The 13775-nt window shown below is 47.2% G+C and overlaps 1 protein-coding gene across 6 annotated transcripts in view; it reads left to right on the forward strand.

Annotated features, from left to right (window-relative positions):
* Positions 1-12069, forward strand: part of TTLL4 (tubulin tyrosine ligase like 4) — a 46022-nt gene extending 33953 nt beyond the window's left edge. For 3 of the 6 annotated variants that reach the window (XM_009183081.1, XM_017946991.3, XM_009183080.3), the window contains 15 exons: positions 1450-1574; positions 2004-2114; positions 2469-2545; positions 3313-3504; positions 3598-3680; positions 3908-4036; positions 4430-4552; positions 5156-5254; positions 5582-5716; positions 6668-6805; positions 8370-8472; positions 9416-9626; positions 9771-9919; positions 10236-10321; positions 10787-12069. In XM_009183081.1, the coding sequence (XP_009181345.1) occupies positions 1450-1574; positions 2004-2114; positions 2469-2545; positions 3313-3504; positions 3598-3680; positions 3908-4036; positions 4430-4552; positions 5156-5254; positions 5582-5716; positions 6668-6805; positions 8370-8472; positions 9416-9626; positions 9771-9919; positions 10236-10321; positions 10787-11042 (2017 nt within the window). In that variant the 3' untranslated portion in view covers positions 11043-12069. The remainder of the gene's footprint in view (positions 1-1449; positions 1575-2003; positions 2115-2468; positions 2546-3312; positions 3505-3597; positions 3681-3907; positions 4037-4429; positions 4553-5155; positions 5255-5581; positions 5717-6667; positions 6806-8369; positions 8473-9415; positions 9627-9770; positions 9920-10235; positions 10322-10786) is intronic. The other 3 variants (XM_017946992.1, XM_003907962.2, XM_017946993.1) reach the window with 3 other exon arrangements.
* Positions 12070-13775: the final 1706 nt, after the last annotated feature.

Raw genomic sequence — 13775 nt, forward strand, 5'->3', positions numbered from 1 at the left:
TGTACCATTTTATGTTTCTATCTTTTTTTTTTTTTTTTTTTTGAGATGGAGTTTTGCTCTCGTTGCCTAGGCTAGAGTGCAATGGCGTGATCTCGGCTCATCACAACCTCTGCCTCCCGGGTTCAAGCCATTCTCCTGCCTCAGCCTCCCGAGTATTTGGGACTACAGGCATGCACCACTATGCCCGGCTAATTTTGTATTTTTAGTAGAGATGGGGGTTACCCCATGTTGGTCAGGCTTGTCTCGAACTCCCAACCTCGGGTGATCCGCCTGCCTCGGCCTCCCAAAGTGCTGGGATTATAGGCGTGAGCCACTGCCCCCGGCCTCTATCTTTGTTTTTAAATTTTAACTCATTCTTACTGACTTCAACAATCTTAAATTCTCTACTCAGTAAACCAAAAGCCTTTGAAGAAAAAATTTTGAAAATGAGGAATAGAGTTGAATTAATAGGAATTTTTCATTGGGAATTAGTATTTAACTTGATTCCCTAAAATTCATTAAAAATCTTTAAGATTTAAAACACTGAAATGTTTCATGTACAGTGCCTATTTCTGTCATGCTGAAAATAATAACAGGTAAAGTGGCTTTTTTAAACTAAAAATTAATGTTATAATAATATTCGTGGATTATATTATCTAAATTGTAAAGAGTAATAGCTGTTTTCTCCATTTTTCAGTGCTAGTTAAAGGAATGATCTGAGTCTGTCAGCTTATACCTGACAGGTAGTTGATATGTCTGCTATGTTGACACCCCTTGAGACAGCCTTGGCCAAGCCCTTGTTGGAATAACAGTAGGGAACCCCATGGCCCCAGATCAGCCACATCTCTTCGTTACATCCAGATCTTTGTTCCCATACTGTTACCTAAAATTCCAGTGTCACAAATCACTTCCAAAATGGAGACAAGCACTAACAGTCCGTGAATCTTTAGATGAAACTTAAATATAAAATGAACTAGAAGTATCACTGTTTCTTTTCTTTCTATTGCTTTTTCCCCTTTTTCTATTTAAAAGTCTCTACACCTCAGATCTTTTTTGGTTTTCCTCCTTCGTAATTTTCACATCATTCTTTTCTTCCCTCATTTATTTATTCGTCTTAGCATAGCACATTCTTCTACTAGTATCCACCCACATTCATTTCCCCTCAGAACCACTCCTGTCAGGGACTTTCCCAGACAATGTCTTGTCACAGAAAATTTTGGAGCTGTATTGCAGAATGAAGTATTGGAAAACCTTGTCTTTAGGTGACATTTAATGGTGTGGTTATATGTAGGTTAGCCTAGTACCTTATGGAATAATATGTATAAAATAATTATTAATTATTGAGCACCTGGCTTTTTAGAATCACAAGTTAAAAGACAGCACTTGGAAAGAAATCGTACATCATAGTAACAACACTTCAGGGCTGTTGCTTTTTCCCTTTCTCTAGTCCATGTTTGTTTTTCGTCTTAGAAGCTGTATGGAAATTCTGACCAAACCCCTTTCCAATCATGAGAAAGTTGTCCGACCAGCCCTCATCTACAGTCTCTTTCCCAACGTTCCCCCTACCATCTATTTTGGCACTCGGGATGAGAGAGGTAAACCTGGCCAAGTGTCAAACCCCAGAAGAGCCCCCGGGAGAAGGTTGAGAGCTAAGTTGGGAGGAGGTGGCAGTAGGTGGGAGAGGGTTTCCAGAACTGTGCTCAGTTCCCCACATGGTCGTAGGTCTAATGCAACCTTTTTCTTGTCTGTCCTTTAGCTGACCCTTTTCAGCCTTGCCATGTCATGCTGAGTTCATGCTCTCCAACCTTGCTGCTTTTCCCTTTCAGTCTTCCCTTTCTTTGTTCCTCATTCCTGCACAGCCCCTCTTCCTTCCCAAAGTGTGCTCCTCTGAAACCCTGATCTGGAGCAATAGTGACTTGCCTGCCCAGGGAAAAATGGGCAGCCATACCATCTTTTTTGTCTTCTCATCATGACTCTCTGCTCTTCTCCACCCCCCATCCCCACACCCCTTGCATTCTTCCCAGTGGAGAAACTTCCCTGGGAGCAGAGGAAGTTGCTCCGGTGGAAGATGAGCACAGTGACCCCCAACATTGTCAAGCAGACCATTGGACGGTCCCACTTCAAAATCAGCAAAAGTGAGTTGCTTGCCTTACTGTGAACCTGTTCTTTTTGCCCCAAATAGATGGGCTTTGAGTAGGGGGAGAGCTCTAGACACCTCGTGCCTATGTGGGGGCAGCTGGGGCCCTCTCCTGAAATCCAGTCTTATAGGAGGGTGTAGCTCTGAAATCCTGGGCTAAGCCTGTTGTTCAGAATTGAGAGACAAAGGGCCATTGTTCTGTCCCTGGCCCCAGGGCCTCATGTAGGACAGCTCCATAGCAACTCTTTGAAAACCAAGTCTGGGAGCTGTGCCCAGTTCTGGGGCCTCTGGGCCTTTCTCTGTCCCTGGACTGGGCTGTTAGCAAGGCTGATTCCTGATGTACCTCCCATAGGAAACGATGACTGGCTGGGCTGTTGGGGTCACCACATGAAGTCTCCTAGTTTCCGATCCATTCGAGAGCATCAGAAGGTAGGGGCCCTTTCTGAGGAGCTGTTTCCCTGGACTTTGGACTAGGCCAAGAGGAGGGTGATGATGTGGGTAGGGGGTAGGGGGCGGGAAGAGGATGATGACCATGGAGAAGTCAGGAAGCTGTACAGAGGAGAAGGTACAGGATGGGGGTACAGTGAGAGACTCCAGTGGATCACGTACATCTCCAGTTCAGCTGCAGTATTTTAGAGCTTCTTGCTATGTGGGGGCAGCGGAGTCCCTCTCCTGAAATCCAACCTCATAGGAGGGTGTAGCTCTGAAATCCTGCAGTTGCAGCTTCTCAAAGGCACGTTTTCCTCTGATTTAGTGTCTTGAGTTAGACTGTCTGTTTTCTGTTTATTATGTTTCCCTATGACCACTGCACATTCCATTCTCCCAAGCTGAGTATGTGTAAAGAGGACTTCTGGTCTCACGTTGGAATGAATGAGTCCCTTGCCCCCAGACTTACTAAAGGTGAAATGCTTTTCTGTCCTCATCCCGTAGGGTTTCATGGAAAAGGTGTAATAGCTTTTTCTTTGCACTTAAGGTGAATATCATATCTGTCTTACATTACTCTGTTTTGTCTGTGTTTTAATTATCTTTTGGTGAGTGCTCTGCAGTTGGATACTTAAGGACCATTAGGGTGGTGATAGTAAGATGGAACAACAGCTTGGAGTGCTGCTAAAGAAGTTGGAATGGTAGAGTCTTGTCATCTTCCTTATGGCCTCACTTCTGCCCTCTTCCTGCACTCACCCTTTTTCCTTTTGTAGCTAAACCATTTCCCAGGCTCATTCCAGATTGGGAGGAAGGACCGGCTATGGCGGAACCTGTCACGCATGCAGAGCCGCTTTGGCAAGAAGGAGTTCAGTTTCTTCCCCCAGTCCTTTATCCTGCCCCAGGACGCCAAGCTCCTGCGCAAAGCGTGGGAGAGCAGCAGCCGCCAAAAGTGGATTGTGAAGCCAGTGAGTGAATCACAGTGGGCAGGAGACTATGGTCTGAGTGGGAACAACAGAGTATTGGACCTGGAGCAAATCTCATCTCCTTTCTGCTCCTAGCCAGCATCAGCTCGAGGCATTGGCATCCAGGTTATTCATAAGTGGAGTCAGCTCCCTAAGCGAAGGCCCCTCCTGGTACAGAGGTGAGCCTGTAGCACATATCCCTTACCCCATCCTCCCACCTCCTTGGCCTCGAGGTTCCCTTCTTACAATGTTCTTCTGCCCTTTGTTCTCCCAGCCAAAGAGCTTCCTTAGCCAACGGTTCTAAGGTCTTTATCTTGGGGACTGTTAGCTGGCTTTTTCTGTGGCTTGGTTTCCCACTGAGCCCCATCATGTGGCTGGATGAGAAGCTGGCCTTTGTTTTATGTAGGTATCTACACAAACCCTACCTCATCAGCGGCAGCAAGTTTGACCTGCGGATCTATGTTTACGTCACTTCCTACGATCCTCTGCGGATTTACCTCTTTTCGGATGGACTGGTCCGCTTTGCCAGTTGCAAGTATGTAACAGTGGTGAGGTATCCTCTGACAATATTGGGGATTTGTTTTCCTCAGAGGGAGGGAAACTAGAAGACACCAAACAGGAAAATAACAAATATTTTGATAGTTTTTGTTAGCAAGGGAGAAGGCAGGAAATGGGAAATAAGGAGGCTCTCTACTTCGTTAAATCTGGGGAATATCTTCCTGCATACGGGACTGAGGTGGGATAAAGGAGATGAGTTTAGCTGTGGTTTTTCAGAACTTGGCCAACAGACACACTTCTCAGGCTCTTGTGGCTGTGAAAAGATCTGTGTACTTGTTCTTCACCTCTTCAGTATTTGGGGAAATGTTTGGCCCCTTCTCCATCTGCTCTGTCACCATCTTACCTCTGCCTTTTTTTTGCTTACTTCCAGGTATTCTCCTTCCATGAAGAGCCTTGGCAATAAGTTCATGCACCTGACCAACTACAGTGTCAATAAAAAGAATGCCGAGTACCAGGCCAATGCAGATGAAATGGCCTGCCAGGGCCACAAATGGTACTGAGGGCAGAGTGTCCCAGGCCAGTGAAGGCCTAGAGGAATACAGGGTTCTGGGGTTTTGGGAAGTTCAGGGGCATGGTGAGTGGAGGATTAATATAAGACCCAGAGATAACAATTACCAATTCAGAATTGGTCTATTTGAGGCCGGATGTGGTGGCTCATGCCTGTAATGCTAGCACTTTGGGAGGCCAAGGTGGGTGGATCACCTGAGGTCAGGAGTTCGAGACCAGCCTGGCCAACATGGCGCAACCCTGTCTACTAAAAATACAAAAATTAGCTGGGCGTGGTGGCGGGCGCCTATAATCCCAGCTGCTCAGGAGGCTGAGGCAGGAGAATCACTTGAACCTCGGGGGCAGAGGTTGCAGTGAGCCGAGATCGCGCCACTTCACTCCAGCCTGGGTGAAAGGGCAAAACTCCATCTCAAAAAAAAAAAAAAAAAAAAAAAAAGAATTGGTCTATTTGCATCCAAGTTCGTCTCTTTCATAATTTAAACTGTCAAAGGAAGAGATATGAAGAAAATACCATTAGGTCTCTTCTTACTTTGTTTTGTCACTCATTCCTAGAATATAATTCCTAATACTTCCTCTTTCTCCTCTGCAGGGCACTGAAGGCTTTGTGGAACTACCTGAGCCAGAAGGGAGTCAATAGTGATGCCATCTGGGAGAAGATAAAGGATGTTGTTGTCAAAACCATCATCTCGTGAGTCACATTGCCAACCTGGGTGTGGGGCCTGCCGCTGACCCCCCTCCTTTCTCCCAGGCCTCACACTGCTGTGCTCTGGACTTTGCCCCTGCTGTGGTTTGGTTTTAAGGATGGAGAATAGGAAGGAGTGGCCAGAGTTAAGTTCTGCTCATCTACTGAACTTCATCCCCAGGAGCTGGTCCCAGATCAGAGGCATCTCTTGACAGCTACCTTTCCTGGGTTGCTTCTGCCTGCCTATCTCTGGGCCACTCTTTTGGCAGGATAGCTCTGGGTAGAGCCCTCTGGGAGGAGCTGAACTGAGTACTTCCTCATCCCCGTGACCAGGTCAGAGCCCTACGTGACGAGTCTGCTCAAGATGTATGTGCGGCGGCCGTATAGCTGCCACGAACTCTTTGGTTTTGACATCATGCTAGACGAAAACCTCAAGCCCTGGGTCCTGGAAGTCAACATTTCCCCAAGGTAGGTGGTATTCTCAGGACACTCACAATAGAATCCTTCCATTATCCTCACGCTCCCATTGCCACTCTAGTAAGTTGTTCTTTTTTTTTTTTCCCCCTTTGAGATGGAGTCTCACTCTGTCACCCAGGCTGGAGTGCAGTGGTGTGGTCTCGGCTTACTGCAACCTCCACCTCCCGGATTCAAGAGAGTTCTCCTGCCTTAGCCTCCCGAGTAGCTGGGACTACAGGCGTGCACCACCACACCCAGCTAATTTTTTGTATTTTCAGTAGAGACAGGGTTTCACTGTGTTAGCCAGGATGGTCTCGATCTCCTGACCTCATCATCCGCCCACCTCGGCCTCCCAAAGTACTGGGATTACAGGTGTGAGCCACCGCGCCTGGCAAGTTGTTCTTTTTTTTTTTTTTTTTTTTTTTTTTTTGAGACTGAGTCTGGCTCTGTCGCCCAGGCTGGAGTGCAGTGGCCGGATCTCAGCTCACTGCAAGCTCCACCTCCCGGGTTTACGCCATTCTCCTGCCTCAGCCTCCCGAGTAGCTGGGACCACAGGCGCCCGCCACTTCGCCCGGCTAGTTTTTTGTATTTTTTAGTAGAGACGGGGTTTCACCGTGTTAGCCAGGATGGTCTCGATCTCCTGACCTCGTGATCCGCCCGTCTCGGCCTCCCAAAGTGCTGGGATTACAGGCTTGAGCCACCGCGCCCGGCCAAGTTGTTCTTTTTAAGTGGATCCTTACCGCTTGCTTTCCTTTAGCAGATCAAGGTCATGGGCAGGTTTTGAGGTTATTCACCGTCTTTGGGGCAAGAGAGTCTTGTGATGGTGATCCTGCATGGGAATGTTTGAGCAGCTTTCATCCTAGGGAATCCAGGAAGTAAATGAGACTAGCCCTGAGTTGCACATATGACCAGAGACTGTTTCGGAGTACTGCTTTGATCATTCTTTTTATCCTTTTTCTGAAGCCTCCACTCCAACTCTCCACTGGATATCAGCATCAAAGGCCAGATGATTCGTGACCTTCTGAATCTGGCAGGTTTTGTCCTGCCCAATGCAGAGGATGTCATTTCCAGCCCTAGCAGCTGCAGCAGCTCCACCACCAGGTGAGGCCCCTGTTTCTTCACAGCTCCGCTGGCAGCATGAATAGCCCTGCTGTAGTTTCTGGGAAGGAATGGATTCTGGGTACTCCCTTCTGCCTGGTTTCCCTTGCTGCTCAGTCTTGCCCCTACAGTCCACTAACATGCTACCATGCCACATCAGTGCCTCTCAAGTATGTTCAGTTATGTTGATCCTCTGCTCAGGAACCACAGGCCTAGGAATTAGATTTAAACATGCACACTGGTGTGTGTCTCTAGTCCCAGCTACATGGGAGGCTGAAGCAGGGGGATCTTTTAAGGCCAGAAGTTCAAAGCTGTAGTGCACTATGATGATCACGCCTGTGAATAACCACTGTACTCTCTTTAGCCTGAGCAATATAGCAAGACCCTGTTTCTAAAAAAAAAAAAAAATTAACTCCTTACCTGGGCAGTCAGGGTCTCAGCTTCCTTTTTCTTGGTGTATCTCTCTTCTTCCTCTCCTGGCTCCTGTGCCCTGACAAACTGGATCACTCACACAACCTCAAGGTCAGAGTGATCCTTAAGGACCAGTTGGTCCAGTCTCTTCTCTGAAATGTTTATTGCCTCTTGCTATTCCCCATAGTGTTCTTTCCTCTGCTTATGGGGTTTCTTCCTCCTGAAATGCCCATAGCCAGACCTGCCATTAACCTCTACTGTTCATCAAAGTCTAGCTTATACATCTTCATGAAGCCAACTCAGTATGGCCATTTTTTTTTCTTTTTTCATACCATAAAGCATTGGGAACCACTCTTGAGAGGAGGGAGTTTATATTTACTTAGTATCTGAGATGTGTGAGGAAAACCCTATAATTTATCCTTCCAATAACCCTGTAAGGTTAGTATTTGTACCTGCAGTTTACAGAGGAGAAAACTGAAGCTCTTTGGGATTAAGTAGCCTATCAAAGTCATTCAACTGGAGAGTGGTAGGACTGGAATTCAAATCCTGATTTGCCTGATAACAAAACTTGCTTTCCCCACTGTACCTTGTAGACTCATGTTTGGCTCTGTTCAGTGGTTGTCATTTGACGTATCCCACCTGCCATACCGTAAGCTCCTTGGGGGCAAGAGTTGCTTTTTAATCATCTTTTTTTCATTAGTATTATTTTTTTAGAGACAGAGTCTCACCATTCCTCTCAACAGTGATTATGGTAATTGTAGTAATGTGGGTGATGAAACTGAGGTGAAGGGAGGTGAAGTCAGTTGCCCAGGGTCACACAGCCAGTAGGACAGAGCTGGGTATATAGTTAAGTGTTCACCGAATTAAAACAAACTGAAGTATATACCACAATAAGGCTTATTGCAAGGTCCTCATTTTTTATCATTCAAATTCAACCTAAAGATGGTGGTTTGTACCCTTTCACTTAATATTTGATGACTCTCAGGTTACTTTTGGGGAGTGTATTTTAGTCCAACCTACTACTCAAGTAACCTCTGTTCATGCATCTTTGTCTTATCTCGAGAAGGGTATCTGCTGGACTGGACCTTCTCCATATTTCCTCCAAATACAAAGCTGCTGACCCTGCCCTTTGCTTTCTTTCCGGCCTCTGCTGTAGCTTGCCCACCTCCCCCGGGGACAAATGTCGAATGGCTCCAGAGCATGTCACTGCACAGAAGATGAAGAAAGCCTATTATCTGACCCAGAAAATTCCTGATCAGGTAGGAGGTTGGTCTTCCCCCCAGTGCTAGAAGAAAACTTCCCTGGTTAAACATTCAGGACCCAAAAGCAACCAGCTTTTCTTTTCTTTTTTTTTTTTCTTTTTTGAGACGGAGTTTTACTCTTGTTGCCCAGGCTGGAGAGCAATGGTGCAATCTTGGCTCACCACAACCTCCGCCTCCCGGGTTCAAGTGATTCTCCTGCCTCAGCCTCCCGAGTAGCTGGGAATACAGGCATGCGCCACCACACCCAGCTAATTTTATATTTTTTAGTAGAGACAGGATTTCTCCATGTTGGTCAGGCTGGTCTTGATCTCCCGATCTCAAATGATCCACCTGCCTCAGCCTCCCAAAGTGCTGGGATTACAGGTGTGAGCCTCTGCTCCTGGCTGCAACCAGCTTTTCTTTAGAGCAGGGTTTCTTAATCCAGGCCTGTGATCCTCTGATGCACAGAGATTTTTTGGCATGTCTGTCATTCTGGGAGAGCATTAATTGTCTTTACCATGTTTTCTTGCCCTCTCTTGTCCAAGCTGTAGACTTTTGCCCTTTGGTTTCTTTCTCTGAGAGGCACAGTGAGAGACCCCAGGAAGCTGACTTTCTCAGAGCAGATAAGGGAGCTGGATTTAAGCATGGCAAATACAGGACTGGTGCCAAATCTGAATTGCTGGATCCTCATCTTGACTTTACCCAACAAACTACTTAACCTCTCAGCCCCAGTGGCTCCCCCGACCCCAAATAAGAGTGTCTTCCCCACTAGCTAAGTTCAGTAGACTTAGGAACAGATGTCTTTCAGAGCTGGCCCACTAGGCTGCCCTCAGTAGTTCCATGAGAGTCCTGGAGCTGTGGGACCCCAGGGGTGTGATCCCTGTCCCCCAGCTTCTTGAGTCTCTGCCCCTGGTTTACACTCTCTGTCACACACTTTTTCTCCCTGTTTCTTGGACCACAGGACTTCTATGCATCTGTGCTAGATGTTCTGACACCAGATGATGTTCGGATTCTGGTTGAGATGGAAGATGAGTTTTCTCGCCGTGGTCAGTTTGAACGAATTTTTCCTTCTCATATCTCCTCTCGCTATCTCCGCTTTTTTGAGCAGCCACGATATTTCAACATTCTCACCACCCAATGGGAACAGAAATACCATGGCAACAAGCTTAAAGGTGATGTGCCCTCCCAGCCCTCAGAAAGCCATGTTTAGTGAGAGATTAAATCCCAGTATACCAAGAAGTAGGCCTCTCTGGAAAGAAGAATTGGCCAGTTGATTCTGCTTTCTTAAACCACAACTCCTGCTAATCTTGTCCTAGGAGTCGATCTGCTCCGGAGTTGGTGCTACAAAGGGTTCCACATGGGAGTTGTCTCTGATTCTGCTCCAGTGGTGAGTGCTGCCAGTGTGGAGGACAGCTCCTTCGCAGGCCCCTCCCTCTGCCTTATGAGTGCATCAGGAGTTGGATTGGTATGTACAGGCCTCTCTCACTTCTCTGCTAGGCTGTGCTTCTGTCTCACTACTCTTTCCTTTCAAGGGAATAGTTGCCTCCAGGATTCCCTGGGTACCTTTCTTTCAAGGATCAAAGTGTTTTGTAGGCCTCAACTTCTTGTCTGATTCAGAAGAGAACTGAGACTTTTACCCACCTGGGCCTACACCTGAAGGGTAGGGAAGGGGAGAGCCCCATGATCCACTTAGAGGTAGAGCTGGAGGGTCCCAAGACCCCAAACACTCCTGCCTTGCCTCTGCCAAGCCCTTTTGGTCTCATTGATTCCTTTGCTCTTAGTGGTCTCTCCCGACAACACTTCTGACTGTCTCAAAGGATGACGTGATACTCAATGCCTTCAGCAAATCAGAGACTAGCAAGCTGGGGTGAGTGCTGCCTGGGCAAGGGATGGGCTGCTGGCTGTGAGTTTGGAGAGTTTTCTTCCTTCCCGTCTTCCCAGACTGTGGCAGTGAGATCAGCATTCTTCAGCTGGGGGTTGATGGGAGTGTCAGGACATGCAGCCATAGCATCCTTTTCCTGGTAGCTCTTGGTATGCCCAGGGAAGCTGAGCTGGAGGACAGAAGCGCCTCCTGAAGCGACCACTGTCAGCCATACCCACTAGCTGTGGGAAGTCGTTAGCCCGCTACCCGCACCTCCATTCACTCTTGCACTGCAGATCTCAAGCCTTCAAGTAAATAGAATATTTTTTTATGGTTATTACATATCCATGTAATTATGGCCTACAACACCGTAATGTTGTGAATGCCTGCTCCAGACTCTGAAGGCAAATCCTAAGGTAAAGTCTCAGTAACAATGTCTCAGCCATTTCTTTCACCACCTATTCCCTCCAGAAAACACAGCTCCTGTGAGGGAAGCCTACTACTCTCTGAAGATGGGACCACGCCCAAATCCAAGAAGACTCAAACTGGCCTTTCCCCTTATCCCCAGAAACCCAGTTCCTCAAAGGACAGTGAGGACACCAGCAAAGAGCCCAGCCTTTCCACTCAGACGTTACCTGTGATCAAGTACTCTGGGCGGACTTCAAGACTTTCTACTTCCTCCACTTTCCAGTCAACCAGTGACTCCCTTCTGGCTGTGAGCACATAATTGGCCTCTCTCCAAAAGCCTCTGCCCAGGAGCATGGGCATCAGCTACCTCACGGGAACCAGCCTGCTGTTCAGACCAGTCTGAACTCCTACCCCTTTCACCCTGTCCCTCCTCAGAGTATTTTTTGAAGTGGTTGCATTACAGAGATGGGTATTTGTAGGGCCGGGGGGATGGTAGTGATGGGGAGAAGGTGAGGAAGGGTCACCCTTTGTCACCTGTCTGCCTGGCTGGCACCTCATATCTCAGCAGAGAAGCCAGTGGTGGCCACGCAGCCTTATAAAGCAGGTTTTCGTTTCTACCTTAAGTGAGCCATGTGTGGTTTGTTTGGGGCCCTGGTGAGGTTGCTGAGTTGTAGCTCAGGAGAAAACATACAGAACGTATTTAGACCGGAAGTCCTTTGTTCTGAATTTGAGGGGGTCTTCTGAGGTCCTTATTTCCTTAGATCTTTCCTCACCCCTCTCCCATCCCCTGTCCTGAGGAGAAGCCTTTGAACTTCCTCAGTAGACAGGCGGAGAGGCCACAACATGCCGAGCCCATTTCCTGTCATCCTCGTCTTGGGGCTTCACTGCCTCCTTCCAAATACCCCCCCTGCCAGCAGCCCTAGGTCTTCCTGTTCTGACCCCCCATCACTGCTCATTTAGCCTTCTAGACGCCTCTCTCATGGACATCTCTTCTTTAGCTGTTGGCTTTCTGTGAGGTGAGAGAGGATCTATGAACTTTGTGAATTTCCCATGGCCCCAGTGAAGGAGCCCAGATAATCCCAGTAGCTGTTACCTGTCTCCATGTATCAAAGGACACAGTCCAGGGGGAAGGTGGAAGGGGATGTGGTTTCTCTACAACGCAACAAACGTGGTTTCTCAGTGTTCTGCCCTACAGCAAGCAGGGTCTGGTGGGTTTCAGGAGCAGTCACTATTGCAGGATGGGCTTCCAATCAAACCTCAGACTAAACTCTTGTACTCAACTGATTCTACCTCCCTCCTCTGGACTCAGTAAACAGTGACTATTCAATAAATGTTGACTGAGTGAACTGTATTTACAGAGATCTCAAAGGACCTCAGCACTTGAACCAGAAGTTCTACTTCTCTCTCATCTGGAGATGAGAAAGTGGAGCCTGGAGACAGCACAAGCGGAAGAGTTCAGATCAGAAAGGTTTCCTCTGGAGCCGTGCTCCTTCCTAACCCAGCCCTTCCTGGTTGCTGCTTGCCTCCTTCCCAGCCCCTGTAGTCCCTTTACTTAGTTTTTTCTAGCAGTGGCACATATAAGAAGCCAGTTGGCCCTGTGTCCCTGCTACTCAAGTTTTCTCTTTGCACATCAAGCAGAAAGCTCAGCTACTTGGTCTCACCCTGGACTGTAGCTGCCTTCATTCTTTCTGAGCTTTGGAAAGAGAGAGATTCCCGTGTTTCATGGCTCCTGGAGTTCTGTGGCAAGGTGGGGTGGAGCCCTGGAAAGATCACTGAGAGGCCTGACTGGGTTCAAGGCCACAGAGTAGGTGGATGTCTGGCCCGTCCTAAGGCCATGTTGACATTTGTAAAAGTTTGGTGACAAAGTCCTGGGTATCATTGACTGCTTAATAATAAGGACTTTAAAGTCGGGACATAATGGGAGAGGTCCTTGATGGTCCCATTGGATTTTTTCTGATGTAATTGAAGTGACCCACCTCTTCTCCCCGCTGGCTGCAGTATTCTAGTGCAGACATGATGTGGGGAATCTGCTGCCTTCCTAAGAGAAAATGAACTGCCTGCCTGGCAGTTTTGTTGTGGCTGGGCCTTCACGGCAAGGACTTAGGCACGGAGGCCTGGTTGAGCTGGTTTACTCCATGAAAACCAACTTCAGTTCTTTGGCTTGCCCTCTGAGAATCCCTGTACAAGACAGCCAATCAATTTCCATTCCTCTAACTGGAGAGGGAACCAGCACTGCTGAATGGGGGTATTGGGGGAAGCATGGTGGGGGAAGGGAGGACTTAGGAAATTAAGTCCTTATGAGCAATGAAAGTCCTAAAAAGAGCAATGGAAAGATAGTGCTCTTAGTAGTTTAAAACATGTTTGTACATTCTTTTTAATTTTCATCACATTTGAGTATCTGATAGACGTGGGCTGGGTAGGGGAAAGGAATGGGACTTACGTATCACATTTACCTCTCTCGAGAGAGAAAATTAAATCTTATTAAGCATTTGGCATATGTACTTTTGCATTGAATGCCCACAATATGAGGTATTCAGCTAAGCAGGAATTTTTGAGAAGAAATGAGATTTTTTTTGGGAAGTTAAATTTGGGAGTATAGTAGAATAAATATTTGTCAGAATATGTCAGTTGTTTTCCTAAGTTGATAACTTACCTAGTCTATTTGGAGGAAGGGAGGCGAGTGTTCCTGAGACAAGGAATGAAGTACAGGCTATTTCTGGAGTAGTGGAGTAAGGGCTTGGGGTGGAAAGTGGAGGAGGGCGGTCACTGCTGTTTACTTTGCATCCACTTAGGAATGATGAGAAACTCAGTTTCTTAGAAGAAATACTAATGAAGAGATGGCATTGTATCAGGAAAGGATCAGGAACCTTGAATCAGGCTGACCTTGGGTTTAAATCCCAGTTCTGCCACTTACTGTGTGACCTGGGGCACGTCATCTAACTTTTAAGTCTCCCATTTATTTGTAGTATGAATGTAATACCTACATTGCAGGGTTGTGAAGATTTAAACCAAATGTAGTAAAAGTACTTAGGACATAGAGGGCACCTTGCAC

This window comes from Papio anubis, chromosome 10 (assembly GCF_008728515.1).
Source record: "Papio anubis isolate 15944 chromosome 10, Panubis1.0, whole genome shotgun sequence".
Lineage (NCBI taxonomy): Eukaryota > Metazoa > Chordata > Mammalia > Primates > Cercopithecidae > Papio > Papio anubis.